Source organism: Anneissia japonica, unplaced genomic scaffold (genome assembly GCF_011630105.1).
Source record: "Anneissia japonica isolate Jap-2015-1 unplaced genomic scaffold, ASM1163010v1 scaffold1165_len1893470_cov193, whole genome shotgun sequence".
Taxonomy (NCBI): domain Eukaryota; kingdom Metazoa; phylum Echinodermata; class Crinoidea; order Comatulida; family Comatulidae; genus Anneissia; species Anneissia japonica.
In genome coordinates, this window is record NW_022709613.1 from 313,985 (window position 1) to 341,434 (window position 27,450).

The following is a 27,450-nucleotide window of genomic DNA, read 5'->3' on the forward strand; positions in this document are numbered from 1 at the left end:
TGTATGTAAGAATTCAACACACAGCTTGCTCAACGTACGTTGTCTGCATTTGACAAGCAAGGATAGTAATTTATTCCGTTGTGTATTTATGTGTATGTGTTTGTATTTCCCTTCTACAATTTAGACCTATCAATGATTTTTTTTTGTAGTGAGTGAGATTTTAAATTAATGCTTGATTGATTTTGAATAATATTTAAATCCAGCAAGTATGTGTAGGGATTTTTAGACTTTCAAAGAATTCTACCAAAAAAATTGAATACACAAAAGTAAAGTATAATTGTGAATATTACATTTGATGTTACAGGTTGAAATTAAATAAATAAAATTAAAGTATAATTATGAATGTTCCATTTGACGTTACAGGTCAACGTTAGCCACAGAGCAGTGGCGGATTTAGAGGGGGCATACGCCCCCTCTATTTTTGTTGTAAGTATATCAGAAAATTAACAACCTAAATAGTAATGCAACAACTAATTGATAAAGGTGCTAGAGGTTTAAGGAAGATTATCTCCTTGCACCCCTATCAGGGGCTCTGCCGATTCTCTCACTCAGTTCGCACATTTACACTTTGCGGGGCTGGATCCGCCCCTGACAGAAGACCAGACTGACCTAATGATGTGTCCTGGATTATACTTGAAATATTGTCACAAAATGAATAAATAAATCCAGTTGAAAATATTGATTCTTTTTCTTTGTATTATATATCAAACGTAATAATTTATATTTCAACAAAAACCTTTAAAAATTGGAGAAGTACACCTGTCTCTTATACACATCTAGATGTGTATAAGAGACAGGTACCAGTGGTCCTGTGGTGACAGCAACTGAATTGTTCTTATTTGTATGAGTGTCACTCAGTGAGAGAATAAGGAACATGCAATTATTGATTTTTCTTTTAAAGCTCTACAGCTTACGTATCCTAAATACATTATCAGAATGATTTTCTAATCAATAGTACCACGTACCAGAGTGCCTGTGAGGATTTACGATGATGGAGTAATCTGGCTGGGGTTTGTCTACGGCCCCTATAGGCTCCAGTAACAGATTGATCCAAAGCTTCGTCCCGGGCAAGAGGTTTAAGAGCTTAAATAATCGACTTTAATATCTCGGAAGACATACTAATCAAATTTTCAATCACGGCCTACTGATCTTTTCTTTGCTTTACGTTAAATTCATAGTGTTAGACAAAATGTGGCTATATAAATGATTCGTTATCAAAGAAGTATAGATCTATGGGAACACTACAGCTTGCTGAAACTTTCTGCTGAGGCCAAGTTGAATTTGGGAGGCATGGGCCCAATTATTTTCAGATTTTTTAGTAATTTAAATCAAAAGATTACATTGTAATCGTGCACCGATACTCACCAAAAGCAAATAAATGGTGGCGCTAGTCGAAGATTCTTGTCTGACAGGAAAAAATGTTGTAGGCCAACGTCAGTACGTTATAGAATGATTAAAAATCAGCTAGAATATACATGATGTGGTTGTTGTAGCCAAGTAATTTATTACTAAGAACGTGCAAATGAAACAAAATATCGCCGGCACTCGCACACTTGGCAACATCCGAAGAGATAACACGAAAATTACTTTAAACATTGAATATAAATAGAAAAAAAAATAAATCTTATATTTTTATTTTGTTTTTGTCGATTCAAAATAGGCCTACATATAACCACGCACCTGGTCTTTATCCAATCAGGGATAAGCGATAAGAGGGAACTTCATAGCGTTATATTTTTTGCCTCGCGTTTGCAAGCGCCTTTGAATCTAATCGTCTTTTGCAGCTATAGGACACACTCTATCAGTAAATATCGCGAGAGTGACGCAACCAATTTTACTGACGTCATTAACTTGGGTTCATTTTAGAATGTATTTGACGTGCTCAGTGACCTTTAGTGTTAGATCTTTATGCGAAGAAAAGCGAAGAATTTTCATAGATACAAGTGTGCCAAAAAAAACAAAAAACCCTGAATTCTAATACGACTTTTTGTTCAAAAATTACGAAGACACGAAGGTATTTAGTTTGTGTTCAATTTCTGTAGAAAATAATATGAGAATTTGGTGCTATTTAAATGCATTTGTTCAGGTTTCTCCAAATTTAATTCTCCACATAGGCCTACCTATTAAGTAAATTACAAAACTTCATTAAAACAGTCTTTTTCAAAATTGTAGTGATTTTAAGTGATGGTGATTCTATCATGATATCGTGATATGTCGATTGTAGAAGTGAGGCATCTCCCTGGTGGTCATGACGTGTTCTAGCCTGGGTTCCAGGCCCTAATTTTAGGTTACTCACTCTTTATTGCACTTAGTGCGCGCCATACCTAATTTAATTGGCGTCCCATACTCGATTTCTTTTTTTTTTCGAATTAGGGCCTGGGCAAACCCACATCAAATTTGATGTGGGATATCGTATGCAAGACTGATTTTGTAAATCACGTGATTGGCTAACTTCATGCATATTAATCAATCTTGGTAAATTTTCAAAATTGAAGATGCGGATGTCTCGACTAGAACAAGCTAACCAGCTCCCTTTTAGCTACCTATACTTGAATAAAAACAGTTAGTATATAGTTCTGGCCTGCTGAGAACGACATGGACTGATAACCGTAGGCTATACTTAGGAAACTTGCTCACCGCTAGCTGCTACACAGATTTAGGCCTTTAGAGTAGAATATTGTTAAAAAGGTAGGCCTCTGTAAGTTAGAACTTAAAAATACCCCAAGCCTCTACTGGAGTCTAGGCTGGCCAACTACTCAGACGAGGCCTGAGCCATCCTCCTGGAAAGTTAAAGTTTTGTTGTATTTGTATGGTATGCCGTCTAGGCTTAATTGTTTTTTCCATTGCCAAAACTAGTCTTACTAGGGTCTATTCTAAATATTTTAGGCCCGTTTTATTAGGGAGGACTATTTAAATTTAGTCATGCCTAACTAGTCGACGCGAGCGGCGAGTGACTCAGTTTCGTGGCTCCAAAAATATGACATTTGAAATTGTTTATTTCGGTCTGCCCATTTATCCAAATACGGAATATAAGATTACGTCATTCTTTTGGCATCCTGGTGCCTGACTTCAGTGTTTTACAAGTCGCTTATTCCGTCTATCTCTAAATTAACTTTCTCGTTGGTGGCGCTGTCCAGAATGAGAAAAATAATTTAAAAAAAATAAGAGACTTGTTGCAAGTCTAGACGTGTTCATGTTTATGGCAGTGGCGGCTCTAGGATATATTTTCGGGCCATGACGGCTTAGCCAGCCCTAAACTAGGCCTATCTTCTCTATACTGTAAATTATTGATAGCTAGACAATGAGTTACTGCTACACACATATCTAACCCTGTCTCTTATACACATCTAGATGTGTATAAGAGACAGACTTTAAACATTCATAGAAAGAGCAATAATAGTAAAACTCGAGCGTCACGACATTGCGAAGTGTCTGCTCTTATTCCTCGTATCGTACTTACTCGAGTCAATCCGAGATGGCCCGAGTGAAGTTTCATGCAAATGTTTCGTACGGAAAAAAAAGTCGCGGCCCGGTGCATTATTTTTGTTCCCATACAGTTGCGGCAGAAATTATAGAGGGTGCTATTTTAGGTCAGTTAGGAGAATGCATGCATAAATAGACCCAACATGCATACATGCATGCAAAGGCCTATTCATACAGACTCCCGCTTGCGGAAAAAGTCAGTGGTGTATCGAGTTTTATGCGTGGATGAACGCTGTGGAGTCACTAGGCCAAAATCTCTTAGATAAGCCTTGGTAGTCAAGACAGTGTCAAAATTGTAGTACAGATTAGACACATTCTATGCAAGCCTACATTGTGGTCGTCGAAAGTATTAAAACAAAAAAAAAACACAAAAAAAAACAAAAAAAAAAAACGGAGTAGGCTAATATTGAATGTGGCACCGTATTTGAGTAGGTCTAGGCCTACAGTTAGGCTTATAGATACAATATGACGTGCGTGTTGTAGCATAATGTATGCTCCATATAGTAATGATTCTGCTTGATCTATGCTTTTATTCATATTGAATATAAACGAAATGTTTGTACGAAGTCAACATTAAAGCAATACGTAGAACTGTACATGTGTGCCCGAGCATTTCTAAACGTTTATCCTTTAGAATCAGTAATACAGTATAGCAGTTAATTATTGCTATGTACACTACTCATATAATCGACCAGAAATTCAACGCTGCCCTTTTACACTTCGAGAGACCATGTATGTAAACACATGCCTAGGCCTACTAGGTAAAAACATGACTCAGGATGTTAAAAAACAATGCGTAAACAATCACAAATAAGTTTATTCCAATCCCTACCATCACTGTTTATAGTTTATAGATGCCAGAAAAAAGTGTAAATTGTTGTAATTAATGATATTGATGTAGGCCTCTAAGTGTAACTAAATGAATAATGTATAATATTAGACTAGGCCATAATACTATAAAATTACATAAATTCTGGAATTTACTACTCTGTACAGACTGTACAGAGTAGTAGATTCCAGAATTTATGTAATTTTATGGTATTAATTTACATTGTGTAAATAAAAATGAAAGCAAGAGCCAGCAATTTAACTGTTTTCTGATCATTGAATGTTAAGTATTTGATGTAGTTACGTATTGGCTGCAACCCGACGCGCATTGTATATGCAAGCGGCCTCAAAGGTTCCCGTCAAAATCTCCTGCGAATGGAGTTGTTCAACTTGGGACCCCTGGACCCCTGGACGCAGGGTTCCCGGAACGCCGCCCTTAGCGTCGAGTGCGAAGCACAAATCAGGGTCAAAAGTGGAACGTGAAATTTGGATATGGTTTCGTAGTCAGATTTGCGAGAAAAACTTCAGCTACCCGTATTTCTCGACTGAGACGTCAGTGGGATCTGTAATTTGTATGGCAAGGAGATTGTACAACCCTTAATTCGTATTAAGGCAATTTACGCCCAGAAACCTTGTAGTTATTAATATTTTGGTTATAATAGAAAATATTCATTTTTTTGGTGACGTCACACTCACAATATAGTTAGCATGCATACGTCATAAGCTAGATTACGTCACCTTTTCCTGGTAAGGCAAACTATCCCGGCGTGCTTTTTTCATGGATAAACAAACACCACTGCCTTGCACATGGATGCCTTGTCCTAACTAGGGATACAAGAGCCGCATTGTTAGCATTGTATAATACGTACAAGGTACCTCTGCAACTGAATTATTCTTAGTTATTTGTTTTTGTTTTTTTTAAATTTATTTTAATTTATTTCTTTCGAAAGTGTACTTTCTATCACATATTATTGCACTGTCAAGTTAGGCCTGGGCTAGGCCTAGTCTTATTTAATTATTATGTATGCCTCATCGTCATTCGCTACACAGTACATCAGTAGCGCCCCTTCCCCCCCCCCCACACACACAGTACAGACTTTTGCTGGGCAACAACGTGATTGAACCTTCCTTCGCAGGTGTTCATGTATTGGCATTGTTAGCTAACCAGTTGTGTGTATTTCTTTGTGAAAATGAGTACGGCGGCGTACTCCTTTTCACAAAGCATTTGCATCCCCTCTTGGAAAGGGGGAACTTCGAAATAACTGTCTCCATATCTTCGCTAATTAAATTAATCACCGTAATTTAGCTTACACTTATGAATTTAGCTAGCGCTTAAAATGTACAATAATCATTTCACGTCCCGACATACTCCGAACTTTATTCATTTGGCCTACATAATAGTTTCATCTTGCTGTACTATATACTCCAACATCACTGGCGCATGGTAACAACCAACTGATGCAGACCATTTCCGGTCACACATTACTCTCCATAACACAGCACCCCCTAGTTCCGTCACCTCTGGATTGTAATTACAGTAATAGTCAATTACAGTAGTTCAGTCTGTATCGACTGTGTACACTTTCCTCTCGACCGACTACCAAGAGATTTTGGCCTGCCCTAACCATGGAGGAATTACAGTGGTTTAGTTTCTAAAAATATAACTCCTCCATGCACAACTACGCCGTAGCTTTCACATCCCATAAGCAGCGAACACTACCGTAGGGGCCTACCACTTTCGCGACTGGCGAGAAGTGTCACTCATTCATGCATTATTCATTATCAGTTCACCTAAATGACCTTCAATAGTGCCCTCTATAAAGTGTAGGCCTGTGTTATTTTACGTTCATTCACGGTTAAGTAAATTGTAAATAGTTTAGTATTGACAGATCCAATATCATCCGTTTTTCCTGAAAGAAATATTAAATAAAATTTAATTACACATGCATTTCCTGTGTCCATAGAAAAATGTTCGTCATCTAAATTCGATCTGTAAACTCTGTATTGAGCCAGAAGACTGGAGAAACCAGCCCCAGAAATACTCGTAGAGAGAACAGTGATTATCAATTAAATATCTATTAATTTCTGACATGACGCTAAATTAAAATATGGGCCTTCTATTTTTAAATTCAGTATGCTCAAGAATTCTACAGAAGTAAGTTTTACGAGCTTCTGAAGTTTGTAGCTGCTGCACAGGTATCCTCCCAGTTGATCGAAATCCAGTTTGTCGAAACCCGGTTTGCCGAACTTAACCCTCTTTGCCGAAAACCCACTTTGCCGAATCCAATTCACCGAAAAAATGAAATCCCAGTTGGCCGAAACCCTGTCAGTCGAACCCAGTTTGCCGAATTTGAATTTTGTCGTCACCGTCGTACAAAAGCGCAGTACTCTACTATTTTGAAATAAAATGTAATAAACAGCAATTATGTAGGCGAAATCGAATGTAAACTCAGACTTAACAACCACAAAAAAATTATTTAAAGACCATCAAAAGGGCTTCCTGTTGCTCACCACTTTAATTTACTAATAATTGGACTAATAATAGCTTTAGTAGATCTGAAATTGGTGCCTAAGATTAACTAGCCTAAATCACTGATAGTATTGCTCTTTAATTTGAAATAGTGAGCAATAGGGAAGCCCCTTGAAGCCCTCTAAAAATACATGCTTCACTATTCCAGCCTAAAAATAAATTCTTCATAGGCCTATAATGTTTTGAGGTATCTACTGATTGATGACCGCCTGATGAAGGGTGTTTTTACCATTAAAAGTTATGGCTACTCTACACTTTTGCTTTATGCGTTTTATTACTAAAATTTATATATATATATATGTGTATATATATGTATATATATATATATATGTATATCCTGTCTCTTATACACATCTAGATGTGTATAAGAGACAGATACAGTACATGTATAAATAGCAATACAGTAATAGCCCTAAGCCTAGGCTTGTACCAGTGTACCTAACCAAGAAGGTACTTTATATATTTACTGTAATAAATACCTCATTGGCCAAATGTAGGTTTGTCTAGGTCTAGGGCCGCATTATTTTTTTTCCCATATAGTTAAGGCTGAAATTATAGAGTGTGATATTCTGGCATTAGGCAAACTGGATTTCGACCATCTGGCCTAGATCCGCGGTACATCCCTATCTTCCCTACGTAAACATGCGCTGTGCGTGTGTACAGCGACCGGATCATTGCGACTGGAAAGGAACGGATACGGTACCGGATCTTTACACTCGAACGAAAACGAATCCGGTACCGGACCTTTAGCCACAGCGTTTTCCTAAACTCTTTTAATTTTAAAATTCCTTCGAAACGCGTTTCTAGTGAAAAGTGTAACTAATAAAAACACGGTAATGCGAGCACTGGCATGTGACGATCAGCAACGGTTGAAGTTGTCCTTACTTCCTGCTAGCTACAGCGAATTGAAAAAAAAAATAAAAATATTACAAAGAAAATTGTATATCATTTGATAGTAAATATCTCTTAATTAATATGTGTTTGATGTTTATAACACAATTCAAAAAGGAAATTGATTGTCAATAGGCTATTAAAATTAATTATATTACATGTAGTGTTTGCTTGACAAAAACTAGCGTAGCGCATTAGCTAGGCGTACATCATCGTGTTTCTTAAAAGTAGGCGACTAGGCCTAAGCCTCTTACTTACGCACAGGACAACTTCGAAATTTGTATTATAAACGGGTGTTTGTGGCAAGCCTCTAGCTAGAGTGGCAGTCCCAGGGTATCTCCAAATAACTTGTATAATAAGAGAAATCCGTAACTCATACGGTAACTGAAACAGTACGTATTACTAGCTAGACAGTACTGCGTACATAGTACTAATAAGGCCAATTTAATACATCATTTAGATGCTCTTCTTTTCCCATCTTGAATTCTAAGGTAGAAAAAAAAATCATTTTTTTTTAATCATACAGTGGTGTAGAATAGTATTTTGAGTACATTTATCAGCAAAAAATGATGTTACACGACTCTTAGTCATGGAGTTTTTAAAATAACATGATGTCAAAAATTTAGCCTCAAAGCTTATTTTATTTTTGTTGGTTACGCACCACTGATTAGGTTGTGTGGAGCCAATGTGGCAGATTGAGGGCGTCCAGTTGTCACGTGATATGAACCACTCACGTCACAATTGCCACCAGTGAAGTCCACTGTTAGCGTTTTAGCAGGGCCGATGTAAACACCGAAAGGGTTTTATTTTTAACTGATAATAATAATTGCGTTGAAACTCGGTGCACTACGCAATTTATTCCCACAATTTCACAGAACCTTGTTGCAACTACAGTATTGTTATCTCTGATATACAATACAAACAAAAGAGAAAAAAATATGCACTCGACCCAGTGACGCATACATGGGAATTCCCAGAATTTGGGTGTGACGTCTAATGTCGGAAATTTTTAATCATTTTAAGAAGAGCCACAGTTCGTGCAAGGTCTTTTATATTTTTCCTGTAAATTTCCGGATGATTTCCTAGTATTTTAGCAATGAAACTGCGAAATAATGTAAGTCTTGCCTATCCATTCAATTCAAGATATGCCTAGGACTATACATGCATACTGATATTTTCTACAGTAAGTAGAATAATAATATTAAGAAATCACCCGAGGTGGGAATTTTTTGTCAGACATGAGAAGCCACAGGTTAGTGTCGCAGACGCGGATCCACTTTACTATCGTACAGGTGGGATCCGAGGGGCAGATTTCAGAGCTTCCTACTACAGTAACCATCTAACTTTATAATTTGTGTTTGTTCTGTCAAATGGCAAAACAATTGTTAGATGCGGTGGGTCCATATTTCGGATTTTTTGTTTGTTTTCTAGATACTTTGAAATGCATTTCCTCATTACCGCATCCAGGAAATCGTAATCAATGAGGTCCATGGGATAGAATTTCACAAATAAGGGTCCACCCACCTGAGCCTCACCATTCCTGGGGCTGGTAATACATTTAATGATTATGGCACATCTAGGTGACCAGAAATGGCACTCTTTGACTTAAATTGGAATAATTATTTTTTGTATTGAGTAATATTAACAGGCGCAGGTCCAGAGACCTTCGCCTCGATCGCACTGTTGAGATAGAAAAATAAAAAAGAGAGTAAAAGTTATTGCAACACCGGGTGTTTGTACTAGGATGAATACGGTGCAAGCACAATATTTGAATGTTGGAATGAAGAAAGACGACAGTAAAATATCTTCATATTAAAAGAAGCATATTTTGGCATCTAATATTCTGACATGGCCTATCTATCTACATGGCACGATGCATTTTATTCATGGACTAAGATAAAGTGGGCAAAAATACCATCCCTAAATGCAAGTCATCTTAACAACATCGATTTTTTTAAATCTTTAAAACATATTTGCAAAGACACTTCTCACTTTAGAACCTTTAGAACCTGTACTCTACCACCCATGGTCTGAGAGTAATGCACGTTGGAGGTAATATAAGTAAATACTTTCTGTTTACATAGCAACACCGTCAATGCGTTTAAATCTGCGCCATTATCAATCATAATCATTTTATTTTCCACAACATGATATTATCAGTTTGGATCCTTTGCATTCATTCAATGTCAGTTTCTTCGATCAGGTGTTTCGTAGGCTTTATGTTACTACAAATATACATTTTTGTAAACCTTATTCTAACTTTAAAGCAATTGAATTAATATATATCGGTAAATATACAACATATTGGGACTATTAAATATGGTACTAAGCAGATGGCGTACGTGGTTCTCTACCGACAATTGATTTTATGTGAATTATTTTTGTCCAATCTATCACTCAAAGATTTTTACACACACATTTTCATCAGAAAATAAATTACCAACAACGATGGAGTGACGGTGTTTCACATCTAAATAGATGTTGGAAAAACAGTATCAACCTGCTGTTTTGTATCAAAACGATAACTTGCAGGCTTGGTCAACTTGTAAAAATTCATAACATTCTGTTGATCATAGAGCAAATTTGGGAGCGTTAGAGCACGATTCATCGTAATGAAATAGCTACTGAAAACAAACAACTTAAAACAAAATCGATGTATGTATTCAAATAAATATTTACAGTAGATTTTAATGGTCCATTTTTATCAAATTAAACGACCAACCTCAAAATCTCAAAATCAACTTTATTGCAATCATGACAATATACTTTTTAAGTCTACCATCTGTATAGTAACAAAATGTTTAAAATGTTTAAAACATTTTTATTACTAACAAATGCATGTAACATTTAGTTAAAATTAAAATCACCTTCCTACAGATTGTATTCCCTTTTACCGTCTGTCCCCCTTAAACACTACAATTTTAGAAACCAATCGTGAATTCGTTCTTCCTACTTTAGGAAGAACAATTATTAAATAGGTCTAGTATTCATAAAAACAAAAAAAAAGTAACTAAAGTTTATATAATCAAACATGTACCTTATGTTCAACTTCACAGCTTAATTATCTGGCATAAACAATCAGAAAAAGTATCTAAAAGCTAATTTACGGTGAAAAAAAAAATCCCAAGTCACTTTACAGCGAGAAACAGCGAGCATGATAGGAAGATTAGATGAAACTTACTTTTCTTTACTGGGACAGTATATAGACTAGTAATAATAAGGCGGGAATAGGTTGCGTGAACAATAATAAGGCAGGAATAGATTGGTGTACATATTAAGTTTGCATAAGCAGTATAAGATAAAAACAGTATTTACATTTATTGGCAGTTCGTTGGTGGAGTTATGCAAAGCCTTTGATTGGGAGACCTTGTCTCTACGCTCAATTGTTAGTTCGCCTACATGTTTTGTAAAGCTTTATTGGTTTTACCTTGAATTTGCCTGTAGTGCATGTAAACTGTCTTTTTTTATTTTGGCTGAGTAGAAAATAATAATGGTCTAGCAGGAGGCATGTCTGTACAACCAAATTGTAACGACTATTTCTTTTCAATTTTTTTGGGACCTTGTTTTACTTATTTATTCAACACATTTACAGTACAGAGGTGTAAAAATCTGCCCTTTTTTGTGATAAAGGCTTCTCCTCAACTCAAGCACAGATTACATTTAATTTTGTTAAAATACATCTCCATTAAAATAATTAAAATTGGTAGGGAAAAAAGATTAGTAACATTGTTTTAAGACATCTAAACAGCTTGTCAAACTATTGATAAAATTTATAAAAGTAGGCCTGAAAAGTTAAGGGTATTAAAATAATATTTAATAATTAGTTGATTCTTTTAATATACGAAATATATACGAAATATACGAAGAACTTTATTGCAATCTCTCATTAACATTACAGAATAAGTCAAATCAAAATTGAAGTTTAACAAAAGGGGAGAAAAACATTAAAACTACATCACAAACATACCACAAACACATAAAAAAAGGATTAAATCTACAATAAGTCAATTTAATTAGGGAACATTAAGTTAAGAATTCAACTACAAAAATAAATAATTCGCTTATTAATTTAAAATTTGTATGTCATTTTATTTACAATTACAATTTACAACTCATTTAAAAAGACCTCGCCAGAGAGGAGGGCCTGGGTGTACAGGGACGATTTACCAGTTATTGAATAAACCAGCATTTGTTATAAAATTCTTTGAACGAATCTGCATATCTTGTCTTATGCCTATGTCGATCATATCGAATACTGGTTTTTTGTTTTTTTAAATAATTTCCATGAAAAAATTGCAATTATTTCCTCTCAATGTGTTGTGTCATAATAAATATTTTTGTTCGTATTATTCATATATTGTTATTGGAGGTGTCAATGTGGAATTGTTTCCTCTCCATTCTATATTATACAGTACTTACTAGTGTAGCAAAAGCATTATATCAATATATTCAAGGGTTTTGTATTGAAAGTCTGCCGTTAGAAATACCACTAGCCAATAGCACAGTGAGTGATTCCTGGCAGGCAGGAAGTTTGCTTAGGTCCCGACCAATCAAAATGAAAGTCATTGCTTAACCTAATGTGCATACATCACCCTATATAAATGTATACGAGACTGTCTGCACTTTAGTTGATAGCGGAGGCGATGAGGGTAACATAGCATTGTGTTGAAAAAGAGGATACGATAATTAAAATTTAATTTCGTATTATTTTCAAAAGTTTCATAAACTATAAATCGGGGAATGAAATATTTTATCTTCAAGTGCTAAATTGATTTTAATTAATGTAGGCCTACAATATTTTATTGATTTTAATTGGATTGTGTCATGTTACAACTCAAACGTGTCAGAACCCACTATTCTATTATTAGCTCCCTGTATATAGAACAACCTATACAATATATAGTTTTAAAAAATTAAACTTGGCTCATTGTTGATACACTGTATTCAGCAGTAGTTAATGCATGAATGTTATTTCTTTGACGATTTCATTATATTTTATTGTATTTGTTTCTAACTGCATTTTATGAGAACATTCCAGCATTTCGTTTTTGATATAAGTTATATACGCTTAAAGTATTGTATTCTCAATGTAATGGTTTTTGTATTAATAGATCTAAATGGAAATTGAATGAAATAAATAAAAATAAAATACCACAAGTTTGAGTGAATTCTGTCCATGTGAGCTAATTTAGGGACATAAGCAGAGCAATATATAAAACACTGCAACATTAAATATTAACAGGACATAACATGTTATGATGAACCTAGGCCTAAATTTTAGAAAAATCTCAACATTAGGGACCATTATCTTTTGGAACATTGGCAAACAATTTTGGCAATATTGTCAAGTTCAATTTCCAATCAACTTTGAATAGTTTGAATTGAATTTATTCATTAATCATAAAATTAAAACAAGCATTAAAACAACAGGACATAAGAAAGGCAAAGTGCAGCAAACAACACTGATTAATAGGATAAGCCATAGGCGTAGATCCCGGGAGTATGGGGGATATATCCCCCCAATATTTGACAAGGGTGGGGGGTGGTCCATTATATCATCCCCCCCAATATTTTGCCTATGTATGGGATAAAATGGAGCTTTACACGCTTCAAAAGACTGTCAGAGAAATAATTTGCACTGTCTTATGCGCTTACAAAGATGAAAATTAGCATAATGTATTAATGTTGATAACAAACTATTTTATCTGGTACCAATCTAAGCTTTTCTTTCCTTAGATGTTAGATGTGCTTGCAAAGACAGCCACATTTCACACTGAAGGGTGTGTACGACATCAGTAATGTTATGTCAATTCCAAGAATGATTAAGGTTATATCGGTTGATGAGGAATGTATTGATTAGGCCTATAATAGCAAATTGCATCAATTTATTTTGCAAAAAACAAGGTTTCCAGCTTCAGAGGGTGGCACATCCCCTGTCCGCACAAGGGCACACATTGGCGCTAACACCAGGCGCGTAACAGGGGTCTTGGGTCAGAGTGGGTATTTATTTTCCAGGTTAGTAATTTACCATACCCACCCCACCCCACTCTCCATATAGAAACAATATGACATAGGGCTTATCTTATTTATAATATAGGCCACACACGTGTGTTTGAAACTAAATATCAGCATTTTCATCATGGTTTTATTTATTACAAACATATTCTTTCACCATCAATACACATTGAGGCCCTTCTTTGAGGTTAAAACGATCTATCTTAAATTTGTCTTTCTTGAGGTTGGGACTATTATGTGTTTAAATAACTTAAAATGATAAACCTTAAAAAGCCATAAAAAATGCACATGAAGCGCGCAAAATATTTTTGTGTTTTTAATTCTAATTTCGTCGAAATTGATGAAAACTCCCTAAAATGTGCAATTTATAGAGGAAATTGGCCTACCGTAACAAGAAATGCGCGCAAAGAATTTGAGAATTTTAGTCACTTTCAGGGGATGCATTTGTCAAGGGGTGGGGAAAGATTTTCCAAAGATGGATTTTTCCCCCTTTGTTTTCCCCCGGTGTTTTAAATTTGTAGTGGAAATTGTTCCATGGTAAAAAGAAATTTGAGGTTTTTATGCACTTTCAGGGGATGAAAAGGGCATTTATAAAGGGGTGGGGATGATTTTTCAAAGATAGATATTTTCTCCTTGTCCCCCAGTGGTTACGTCATCGGGCAGCATAGATCAAAGGAGTTATGACAGTTTTTGAAGTGGAGAAGGGGTTGCAGGGTGTTGTGAGTCTGGTCATTATGATATCTTCCTTTTTATTCTTGTCTTTATTTTTCTCTTCTCTATTTTTTTTCCTTTCCTCCACTTTTCCTCTTCTTTCTCTTTCCCTCCCTCTCTCTCCCCTCTTTCTTTTCTCTTATTACCCAGCCCGGTACGACGGCTTGGTCAGCCCGGTAAAAACAGTCAGGGGAGTTCCCCCCCCCCGCGCCTGTTCCTGTTACGACACTGGCTAACACGCCAATCATCCCCCCACCCCGATGAAACATACTTTTCTACGCCACTGGGATAAGCCATAAAAATGTAACATTTTTCCATGTAAGTCCCATAAAAACGATTTCAAATTGCACCGTCAACGGAGTAGAGAACAGAACACAGACAGCATCTAAAATGCAATAAAATGCAATGGAATATTCAGTAAGAAGTTGGCCTAAACATAATGTTTTTAAAATTTGTTATGCAGAGAGGGGTATAGCGTCCAACCAACAAATTTGATGCCTGATGTTTAGTGGCGTTATTCATTATCAAAGTCAATCAGTTTACAGTCCTGTAGTATGCCCCATCTTTTTCATCTTTTGTTTTCCCATTCCCATGTATCTACTCTGATAGACTGAAAATGGAAGAGTCACTCAACGTCACGATGCAAAGCCTGGCTGAGAACAGGCGGTAACAAGGGCAATTTTCGTGCTGCTGTTGCAGCAGCAGTGATGAGAATTAGGTCAGCGTTGTAGTCTTTGCGGACACAGTGAAGCATTAACAAGAATAAAAAGCATTCAAAATCGCATTTTCTTCTGTTTATTTTCGCGGTTTTCGTTCCAAATACAAGTTCACCTCATTAATAACGATCGGTTGTTAATTTCAAACAAAGGAAATATTTATGCACTGTACTATAACGGCCATAAAATAAAAGTAGAACTTAATTTATCGACAAATACAAAAGTTTCGCTTAAACAAGAATTTAGGTCAGGAACCTAATTTTTCGATGTTACCCGAATCTTAGTAACACCGACAAGTATGCCAAAATAGTTATTTTGCCGGTCTATTTATGATTGGCTATTGTAAATTATGACGTCATTATATTTCCGGTAGCGAGTTTGCAGATGCCGGCAGAGACATTACATGTATTATTTAACTGTACATACTGCCGGTTAAAAGATTCTTTCTACTATTAATTCACCCTCATTGAATCCACCACTATCCATGTATTTTGAGACGTCCATGAATGAATCCTCAAAATTCGTGGTTTTAGGCTACTTTAGTATGGAAAGCTAAGGATGATGATAAAGATGATGATGATGACGACAACGACGACGATGATGATGATGTCGCTAATGATGATGGTGGTAGAGGAAAAAGGAGGAGGATAATGGACGGCGCGAACAAACCGAGCTCCTGGTGCCAGAAGAAAGCAAAATCCCCCTGTCAGGTGTAGGGACCTGACAAGGGGCCTATAATATTAACTACCTACTCCATCCAAGAAAGACCTGTTATTTATTTATTACTTTCGTCAAAAACATAAATCATTTTAATGGTGTTTTCGCTATTTTGAAATAAGAAAATCAAATAACGATTAAAATTATATGATTCTTCCAATACGATTGTACGGATCAGCGTACATATTTCATATCCTCTGTGTGAATTTCTGACTGCTAGACGGTAATATAATTTTGATTACCGGACGGTTTACTGTTAAAATGTATTTAGTAGACCAGACCCAATAACTTCACTACACACATTTCATGCTATACTGATTGTTTAATGTGACGTCGAAGATGATGAAAAGAATAATAGTGCCTATTTAGAACTGAATGATATGCCTTCCGTCCATCATTTGTTTTGAATATAATAAATACAATCCACAATCTCACTTGTAAACTACAGTTATATTAAATACGCGAGTTGTCGACAGACGAAGCATGGTGGGCTACTATTTTGTGACCCACTATTTCTCTATGGTAACCAATACTCTAATTGTAACCTAACCTGGTTTCCTGAATCAGAGGTCTTAAGTTAACACAAAAAACAAAATTCTATCACAATCCTACAATTTTAATGACATCGTTATTTATTAAGTTGCACCCTGTTTATGCTTAATAAAGTACTGTGACCCAACACTTTATTAGTAACCCACACTTTAATTGTAACCAATCCGGTTTCTTGAATCCGGTTTCCTACCTCAAAATGTTCAAAAGAAATGAAAAAATTGTGATTCGCTGACTAGCGTTACATGATAAAATTTGTTGTAGATGAAACGTAAAATATTCACATTCAACATTAAAGAAGTTATTTTGATACTAACTTTTTTTTAAAAATAATTCTTTTTTTCCCTACCTTCTACCTCTGCCTTTACGTTTTATAAACTTTCAAGTATAGAATATATCTCTCCAACATATTTATTCATATTTCTAAGAATATTAATTCATGAATCTGAATGCAGTCATCTCTTAGTTTCTTAATTTTCACCCTTTAAAACAGTGTTTTACTATTCCAATTTCAATGTATTATAGAAAAAATTAACCTCAGAAACTGGGAAAGATGGTTGCAAGGCTGAAGTCAAGTCAAAAGATGATGATGGCGAGGAATCACTGACTGGCGCAGACGATGACTCCAGACACGAAGAACATGTAGTCACAAATCCGAGCACTGCTTCAAGTCACAGTACAACTGTGTATGTTTGCATTTACTCGTATATGTTTATGCCTATATTCATACTAGGCAAAGTACTGAAAAATAATGCTTTAGGGGAATACAACGGTGGCTAGCTCTTGGTGATGGTTCAGTATTGATAGTAGAAATTGAAACTAAAGATAAAAATATGCAGAAAAAAAATAAATGTAGTGTCGGTGGTTGTGGTGAGGGAATTGGGCAAGTGTAGAAATGTGTCTTCAGACATCAAGAGTTATTCAGTATTGCTGTAAACATGTCCAAAGGCGTTATCAATCTGTGGAATCCACAGTGTTCATAGAGAATGAAAACCTCAGCATCCTGGTCTCATAGGACTGCTGTGAAGCAGTTAATATAGTTCGTCTTCCAATTCGTGACTCCTCTCTTAAGCCGGACACTCACAGCGCCCGACGGGATTCTATTGATAACCCAGCGCCACACGGAACGGGTCGTTTTTAATGACGACCTGTTCAGACTGCAACCGGCAATCAGCAGACGGGGGTCGCGTCGTCTAGCACTCACAGGGAACAGAGTTGGATTCGTCGTACGACCGTCGGGCGACGCAGTGAGCCAGCTAACAATCTTCAACCTTTTAATGCAAAGCTACCGGTAACCCTGTATTAAATTAAATTAGAGAACTAACCCTAAAACCACCCAAAATTTTCAGGTCCCAAATTTGGTTTTCAATTAGAGGGCAATCTGTATTTTTCTATTATAATTACAGTATTTCACTTTACTGTTGATTATTAACAAAATGCATTTCATACACCCTGTGACCCACATATCGCACAAAATTAGTAATTTTTCGTCGTAATGTCATGCACTCCGGGTCAAAGGCTTTTTTGAAATAGTTAAAGAATATCTAAACGGTGGAGGTGGCGCATGCCGCATGACAATTCCATGAAGGTCGTAATGCCATGCACTTCGGTCAAAGGCTTTTTTGAAATGGTTAAAGAATATCTAAACGATGGAATTGGCCAATTCCATATTTCTGGGTTTGAATCCTATGATACTAGAATGCTTTTCTGATAATTGTAAACACCCACTCGACAAGCCGAATTGAACTTGGTTAAAAGACTTCCATCGTGTAATTGACGAATGTGGAATGCGAATGAAATATACAAAATATTAATTTTCTACTTTATTCTAATATTAATATATTGTATATGCTCAAACAAATTTTCTTTTCAGCTCTAGTCAGCTTAATCAGTTACCATATGATCTACGGCAGCGTCTTGGACCTACAAAAGATAGGCCTACAGAGCATAGAAGGTATTGTGTTGACTTCCACTTATCTAATGTTTAATAATAATAATAATAATTATTATTATTATTATTATTATTTATTATTATTATTTTATGTAAGTTTAAGCTTCCAATTAGATATAAGAACTAGAGAACACTCGCGGAGAGTGCATACCTCCGCCCACATCATAATTCTCCTCACTCAGTATAAATTTCCACCTCATTGTGCCTATTAACAAAAGTAATGAAAAAGAAAAACAAGTAGGCCTAGACTCCTTGGGATTTGAAACCGGGGCTGGTAGTGTGGAAAACACTCTTCTAATTACTATACCAAACTGTTTTCACATATATCACTTTGAAATTAATGGCCACTTCGTTGGCGGAGGTAATGAAAAATGCCAATTTCGTTGGCGGAGGTAATGAAAGACAATGAGAAAAATATTTGCCAATCAACGCACAAATAAAGCCTAAATAAGACATTTCATAAATTATTTTGTGTTTCACCTTTTAATTTAAATATAAGCTTGTATGCTAATAAAGCTTTTCCTAAAGATTTTCATAAAGTTCTGTAAACCAGCGGAAAACAGTTTATTTTTATTTGTGTATTATCGGATATTTGAAACTTATTTTATCTGTTAGTTTGAGATATTTGTTGTTATAATTATATTTTTAGGAGTATTTTGTACGAAAATATACGACAAAGGGCATATCCTTACAGTAATTGTATTATAGAAATGGATTCTGTAAACTAACTAGCTTTTATGAGAGCTACAGCTTGACTAGAGGAAGGTAACGTTAACCATCTGACAGGAACTACACTTTTGTGGTTGTTAATAAATGATTATATGGATCCCTATGGTGTCCGACTTCAGAATTTCTCAACTCATAGGCTTTCGCTGGAAAATGCACGACGTTAGTGCGTCACCTTTCCAGACATAATAATACCAATTTAATAACAGTTGTTTCCTTGGCCGAACTATCATTTGATTGTTATTAATTTTAACTAAATAGGCAAGTGAAGATTGAAGCAAATAATTCAAAGAGAATGAAAACTGATCATAATGAGGAAAATCCTCAAAACATTACATCGGGTGGAGGAACTTTAAAGATGCATAGGAAGCAGTCTGAAGAGCAACCGTCTACTAAACACATCCAAAGCACAGATGAGGTTGTAAAACTAAAGGTAGCTAATAAGGACACCCTGAAGCGAAGGTAATGCTAACTCAGCCGTTGCTACTACTCTTAGGGTGGCGCTAGCTGGTGGCGGGGGTGGCACAGCCCTTTTCCCGTTGGGGAGAGCTGTCCCCTGACCGTCGGGGTGAAAAGAAACAATTCGTAGGGGAGAAAAACATGTATGTTTTTTTACATATACTACCACCACCATCACCGCCACCGCCAATACTTTGTTATTATTATTATTATTATTATTATTATTATTATTATTATTATTATTATTATTATTATTATCATTATTATTATTATTATTATTATTATTATTATTATTAATACTACTACTACTACTATTATTATTATTATTATCATTATTATTATTATTATTATTATTATTATTATTATTACTATGTATATTAACATTGCACACATATGTAATTGTTGGCACACTACTTTATCTAAAACAGACCACCCGTGTGTACTCAATAGAATTCCAAACACACATGCTCTTTTTCAATGCATTTCAAAAGCATTACTTATAATAATAATAATAATAATAATAATAATAATAATAATAATAATAATAATAATAATAATAATAATAATAAATTCCTATTCTTTTGTAACTGTGGCTTATTATCCATTTTTTACCCTAACACAGGCTGATACATTTTGAAGAGAACTCATCAAAAAAACAGAAAACGGACCATCATCACCCTCGAAGATCGAGTCAAAGAACTATAGGGGAAAAAATCCATCAGCACGTTCATAAGCCGAAATGTTCTTCATCTACAAGGCGTATTGGAAATAAACACAACATACGTAAGCCTACTGATAGACGATCATTACCCATTGGATGCAGGCAATCTTATAAAGCGTCTCCCGTGCATGACCGACCCATGCGACAATACAAAACGTCATTGGAGATTCCAATAAATGAAAATCGTCGTACAAATAGGCATATTAATGATACACGCCATGTGCGTAAGCCTACTGAAAGAAGATCACTACCCGCTGGATGCAGGCAATCTTATAAAGAATCTCCCGTGCATGACCGACCCATGCGACAATACAAAAAGCCATGGGAGATTTCAATAAATGCAAAGCGTCGTACAAATAGGCGTATTAATGATAAACACCATGTGCGTAAGCCTACTGAAAGAAGATCACTACCCACTGGATGCAGGCAATCTTATAAAGAGTCTCCTGTTCACGACCAACCCACTCGACAATGCGAAAAATCATGGGAGAGTGCGATAAATGCAAAGCGTCGTACAAGTACAAGCAAAGCAAAATTACTAGAAAGCAAATTTTGCAAAACTGATGGAATATTGCGTGCGTTGTTACAGAAAGGTAGATCGGAAATCTTGAAAGATATGGTGTCACAATTAGATGAATTTAGACTATATTGCGAAAACGAACGTCTTGTCGATAGGCTGAAAGATGATGGGCTAGCGGTTCTTGCCAAAATCTGTGACGAGAATGATGAGGTCTTTGATCAGAGTAATACTAAAATGTTAAATATCTTGATTACAGTAATTCAGGAAACTAATTTCCTAAAGGGCCTCCGTCGCTATATCTGCCAGATTCCTACACGCGACTTTAGGCAATCTCAGTATTATAGTATAAATGATTTGGTTAAATTTTGTGTAATATTCACAAAGACTATGGTTACAAAATTCCAGCGTTCGCTTGATCAACCATATATCGTACTAAACGCCATTCAAGGCATCCTGAATCTTGTCAAAGACAAACTTACAGCTGATGTCTTACTAAAGATTAAAGATCTCACACACTTCATCAATAGAATAAAACAGAATAAAGTTAGGCCTAAATATGTTGAAAACTCAGATGATGACAACGATGATGAAGATATTGATGTTACTAAAGGTCTTGGGAATAAAATTGGATCATTTCGAAACATACCAATATACCCTGAAACTCATGAATTAAGGATGATCGAGAATCAGTATCTGGAGCCGAATAGAATCGGTGAAGGTTACAAAAATGCCGAGCATTATCTTAAAGTTCAGTTTCATCTGCTAAGAGAAGATATGGTACGTTCCCTACGTGGATCAATTGCATCATATATAAACCTACATCCGGATGATGCAGGTAATTTATGGGTTTACAAAGAAGCAACATTTTGCAAAATGTCTACATCGGAGTACGGTATTGCACATACAATCAAATTTAAAAGTACTAACCGAAGTTGGAGAAAGCGGTTAAAGTTTGGCGCAATTGTTTGCATATCAGCTGACAGATTTCAGACAATTTACGTCGCAGTTGTAGTAAATCGTGATCAAGTCGAACGTGGTTCCATTGATCTTCAGTTTCTTTCAAACACAGACGATCTTGGTACAATTTATCAGCACCAGTATATTATGTTAGAAAGTTGTTCTGTGTTCTTTGAGTCATATCGGTACGTGTTAAGTTCACTTAAGTGTTTTAAAACCGATAATTTTCCTATGGATCGATACATTGTTGAAAATAATTTAAGTGATGTAAAACATCCTAAATACTTACGAGATGACAAGGACACAAGCTACAACCTAAACGTCATTCTAAAATCACCAGAAAAACAGTTGAATAAAGTAGACATAATGGAAATCGACACATGGCCAAGTATAGAAGAAACTGTTCTCGATGACTCCCAATATAAAGCAATAAGAAATGCCCTCACAAAAGAGGTTGCTGTGATACAAGGGCCTCCCGGAACAGGAAAAACATTCATAGGGTTGAAACTAATGGAAATTCTTTTAGCGAATCGACATGTTTGGTGCAAATACTCTGAAATTGAGCCTGAATCACCGATTCTTGTCGTGTGTTACACAAATCATGCATTGGATCAATTTTGCGAAGGCATTATTGAGAAAAATAGTTTGACGAATAAGGAATTCGTTCGTTTGGGATCACGAAGCAAAAATGAGACAATATCAAAATTCAGCCTTGCTAATCAAAGAAGAAGTGTTGGTCGTTCAAGACAAAACCGCTTGACGCCTATCGATGACATAGTGCTCAATCTGAATGAATTAACTGAAGGAATACTGAGCATCGAAACATTATCAAGCTTCAATTGCTTAAATGAGTGTCAAGTGAAAGCAATTTGTGGAAGTCAACACAAGTCTTTACACGTATGGTTAGGCGTTGGAGAATACGATAAATATGTGTATCCAAGCACCTATGGCAAATTTTCCTTACGCACCAGTCTACTAGAGGAAACGATTGAAAACCTTAAGGTGAATAGGAATTCCACTGAGTTGTCGAGAGTCAGGAAGTTGTATAGGTTTCTTTTAGAGAAACTAGAGAACTTAGTTTCATGTTCGGAATTGGCCAAACGCGATGCATCTATTCATCCACGAAGATTAGATGACGGTCGTCGTTGGAATCTGTATGCCTACTGGGTAGAACAAGTTCGGCAATTGCTTTGTAAAGAGTGTCAGGACAGGACTGAACATAATAATGAAGTACGTATAAATGATGATTTTGAAATTCTGTCGGGTAAAAAAGTAATCGCGGCTACGACTTCAGCAGCATCTAAAAATGCTGTCCTCCTTAGTCGTCTGAAACCGAAGATTGTGATTGTTGAGGAGGCGGCACGGGTTCTCGAGGCACATGTACTAACCGCACTAACCGGCCATTGTGACCATCTTATAATGATTGGTGACCATCAGCAATTGCGACCAGAAACAGCAACCTACGATCTCCGAAAAAGATATCACCTTGATATTTCACTTTTTGAGCGATTAATTCTGAATGGTCTAGACTATGACCAATTGAAGTATCAGCATCGTATGCCACTAAATGTATCGAACATTGTCCGGACCGTGTTCTATACAAATCTGAGAGACACTAGTAGGACTGATAATGTTAATATACCAGGAGTCGCCACAAATTTGATGTTAATTGACCATCAGAACAACGAATCATGTGACTTGGAAATTCGGAGTAGATCCAATCAACACGAAGCTAAATTCATTATAGCCTTTTCCGTTTTTCTAGTTCAACAAGGTTGCGAAGCTGAGAAAATAACTATGCTTACACCCTATTTAGGACAATCAAACCTTTTGTGGAAGCTGAGTAAGTCTGAACCATTACTGGGACATGTAAAAATAAAAGTACTTGATGATTATCAAGGGGAAGAGAATGACATAATTATGCTTTCATTGGTCCGAAGTAATGACAGAAGAATGATCGGGTTTTTAAAAGACGAGAAACGCATCTGCGTCATGTTATCCCGAGCGAAAAAAGCTATGTATTGTATCGGCAATTTTCAGATGCTAGAGAGTCGAAATCCTACATGGAAACGTGTTGTTGCAATAGCCAAACGCAGCAAGGTCTTTGGTAAGTACGTCAAAGTGATGTGCAAACAACATCCAGAATTTTCAGTGGAAGTTACAAGTAGCACGGATTTCAGAAAACTACCAGACGGAGGGTGTCCGACGCCGTGTGATCATCGATTAGAATGTGGACATGTGTGTCCAAGGACATGCCATCCGCATGACCAAAGTCACAGTGAAGTAATTTGTCCAAAAACATGTGACAAACCTATATGCATTCGTGGACACACATGCGATTATAAATGCGGAATGCAATGTAGGATAAATTGCATACAGGAAGTTAGGAAGGAGTTACCATGTGGTCATTTCAAAACGTTAAAATGCTATGAGGACCCAGAAGTTGCAAAATGCCTTTATGTATGTTTAAAAAAGCTTCCATGCGGACATGATTGTGAACAGAAATGTTACGAAACTTGCGATGAAAATAAGTGTAAAATTATTGTCAAAAAAACAAATTGGTCATGTGGTCACGAGGTTACGGTCGCATGTTCTACTGGCCAAACATCCTGCCCACAACCATGCAAGACCATACTAAAATGTGGCCACATATGCAAAGGAAAATGTGGGAAATGTATCAACGGACGAATTCATGTACCATGCAGAGAGAAATGCTTACGTACTCTTGTCTGCGGTCATGTATGCAACTCGAACTGTTGTCAAGCTTGTCCTCCTTGCAAGAAAGACTGTGAAAATCGTTGTCGCCATAGTAGTTGCAAAAAGAAGTGTGGTGACAGATGTGTACCATGTAGAGAGATGTGCCAATGGTCTTGTGAACATGCAACGTGTACAAAGACGTGTGGAAAACCGTGTAATAGACAGCGTTGTGATGAAGCCTGTACAAAGACGCTACATTGTACGCATCCGTGCATAGGAATGTGTGGTGAGCCATGCCCCAAGAAATGTAGAATATGTGATAAAGAGGAAGTTAAGGAAATATTTTTCGGAACTGAAGACGATGACTCAGCCAGGTTCATAGAAATTAATGAATGTGGTCATATCATTGAAGTTAGAGCATTAGATAGTTGGATGGAACTTGCTCAAGATAATAATGATCCTCAAGTTACAGTACAATTAAAGGGGTGTCCTAAATGTAAGACTACTATACGAAATAGTTTGAGGTATGGAGATGTTATTAAGTCCAGGTTTAATGATATTGAGTCCGTGAAAGAAAAGATAAAAGGTGAAAGAGAGAGAGACTCTGTTATAAAGAGCTTTCCTAAACGGTGTAGAACTGGATTTTATAGGTGTGGTAGAGAGGTACATGTACCTATTTGGCTCCAGAAACTAATACGAGATAAGTTTCACAAAGATGCTTCTTTGCAAGAGATTATTGACTTGCGCAATAAGGTAGAATTCGTATTACAACTTCACACTATAAAACTAAATTTATGTCTATTTCATTCGGCTGAAAACTATGTAGATATTAATGCGAGAGCTAAGGCTCTTGAGAATGTCCTTGAAAAGTATAAAAATGATATTCTTAGTGAGCAGCAACTATATGATATTGAAATTCAGCTACGATGGATGCAAGCAGCGATAAATTATCTGAAATTGAAAAATACCCCGAAATCAGAAGATGATTTAAAAGAAATTAAAAATATTCTTGATCATAACATTCACTTTCCGAGCGACTTCAGTGAGTTAACATCTCTTTTTGATACAGTGAAAAAAAGGTCGGGTCTAGGAATATCCGATGACGAGAGAATAATGATTGTAAAAGCGATGGATTTAGCAAAAGGTCATTGGTACAAATGTCCTAACAATCATGTGTATGCTATCGGAGATTGCGGTGGTGCTAACCAAGAAAGTACATGTCCTGAGTGCAAAGAAGCAATTGGAGGAACACAACATAGACTTACCTCTGGGAATGAAGTTGCTTCAGAAATGGATGGGGCTCGTTATTCAGCCTGGTCTGAGCAAGCCAATCTTGAAAATTATGACCAATTTCAGTGGATCAATTAAGTACTTCGGATTGTCGCAATGTTAGAAGTAATACTATTCTGTTAAATATAGAGGATGAGAATAAGTGTAGGTGAATTTGATACTACTTTGGACACATGATAATGCAGTCAATTAATCAATCAATATTAGAAGTATTTACAATGTGTATAATACTCATATGTCAAAAAACTAACGTGATATCATAGAAGTGATGATTTTCCCTACCTTACGAATATAGTACCGAATATTCAGTACGTTCCCAATTACATGCAAAAACATGCGCAAATGATTCTGAGAATTGAACCCACGACCTCCAGATAACTAATCTAACGGATACTGCAAAAGTTATTTCGATGTGTGTTCGCGTCAGGAAAATATCATAGAAGTGATGTTTTTCTCTGCCAACGAGTTACTATTGTAATATATAAGTCTCTTCCCGAGTAAATTGATAACAATATCCTAACGCATTTCAAAACACTTAACTAAACAGTACTCTCTGATGCTTTATCTGTATTTATAGTACCGTAACACTCAACCATTTCCATAATAAATGGTGTTTGAATTTTATTTATCCGAGCATAGGCTTTTAAAAGAAGTACGGGTGTTGTCGTTCTTTCTCTTAGTTTGGATACAAATTTGGCTAATTTTAAGTAACAGTTGTTGTCCGGCAGAATGTTGTAGAATTCAAAGAAATATAAAACACAGTGACTGGTTGATTGATTGATCATGTACCAATATAATGTAATATAAAAAATGTGAACAACAATGAAACTATAACGAAGTATGTAATCAAATAGGCCTATGGCTTTTCTTAGTTTTTGGTCAATATGTATCCTAATGTAGTTATATCGTTAACATGCCTCGATGTAATAAATAGTTCGTCTCTAGACGCTTGGTATACAGATAGGATAACTGTAGAATACTACAGTGTTACGTCACGATACCACGTGATACTACTCTGTTGCTATCGGCGACAGAAAATGAGTTCAACCGGACGTCAATTTCACCACTGACAAACCATTGATACCGATTCTAACGTAATTATCAAGATGTTGTATCTTAGTTTTTCTTTGTAAATTTTAATTGATGATTAATTAATGTTTGTTCGATAACTAATATAATGCGAGCTTTTGTGTTTTTAGTACATTTTGATGGTAAATTATTAGGTTTTAAAATGCCTATTCCAGAAAGCCTATTCTAAACCATTAAGATTATGAAGTCATTTAGGCATAATGAACAGTAACCAACGTCTGGTTGACAACAAAGTGTGCCACCCGGTGTTGTGACGACATGACTGTTGTACTCTATAGCTTTAGATCTAGCCTAAAATCTTATTGGTGGTATAAAATAATGTCCAACAACGGTAACTTTGTGATATTGATTATTACGGCTCTGTGTATAATAATGATAATTCATATCATCATAATTAGGATTATAGTGTTGTATAATCGCATATCTGGTAACACAATAATATAATTAGAGTATTTATTATTTTGGTGTTAAATATAAAAAATGTAGGCCTATTAGTGGTCTGTTTTGTATTTACAAACGATGGTGAGTGTAAATATTCTATCATAAGCTCTGTCCAGATTATCGAATTTTCTTTGACAAAAACTGTTGTATGCCTATATA

General features: G+C 35.9%; 1 protein-coding gene across 1 annotated transcript; it reads left to right on the forward strand.

The window, feature by feature from the left end:
• Nucleotides 1–8,673: 8,673 nt before the first annotated feature.
• LOC117106884 (NFX1-type zinc finger-containing protein 1-like) lies at nt 8,674–26,939 on the forward strand. The gene is made up of 5 exons (XM_033248390.1): nt 8,674–8,846; nt 16,966–17,126; nt 18,314–18,394; nt 19,379–19,579; nt 20,199–26,939. The coding sequence occupies exons 1-5, from the start codon at nt 8,829–8,831 to the stop codon at nt 25,837–25,839; spliced, it is 6,102 nt and encodes a 2,033-aa protein (XP_033104281.1). The 5' UTR covers nt 8,674–8,828; the 3' UTR covers nt 25,840–26,939.
• The last annotated feature ends 511 nt before the right edge of the window (nt 26,940–27,450 follow it).

What these genes read in the sequence shown, in the direction of transcription:
- LOC117106884 (XM_033248390.1), top strand. An exon ending in AGGCCTACAGAGCATAGAAG is followed by an intron (nt 18,395 to 19,378) that starts GTATTGTGTTGA and finishes TTAACTAAATAG; the next exon opens with GCAAGTGAAGATTGAAGCAA. An exon ending in AAGGACACCCTGAAGCGAAG is followed by an intron (nt 19,580 to 20,198) that starts GTAATGCTAACT and finishes ACCCTAACACAG; the next exon opens with GCTGATACATTTTGAAGAGA.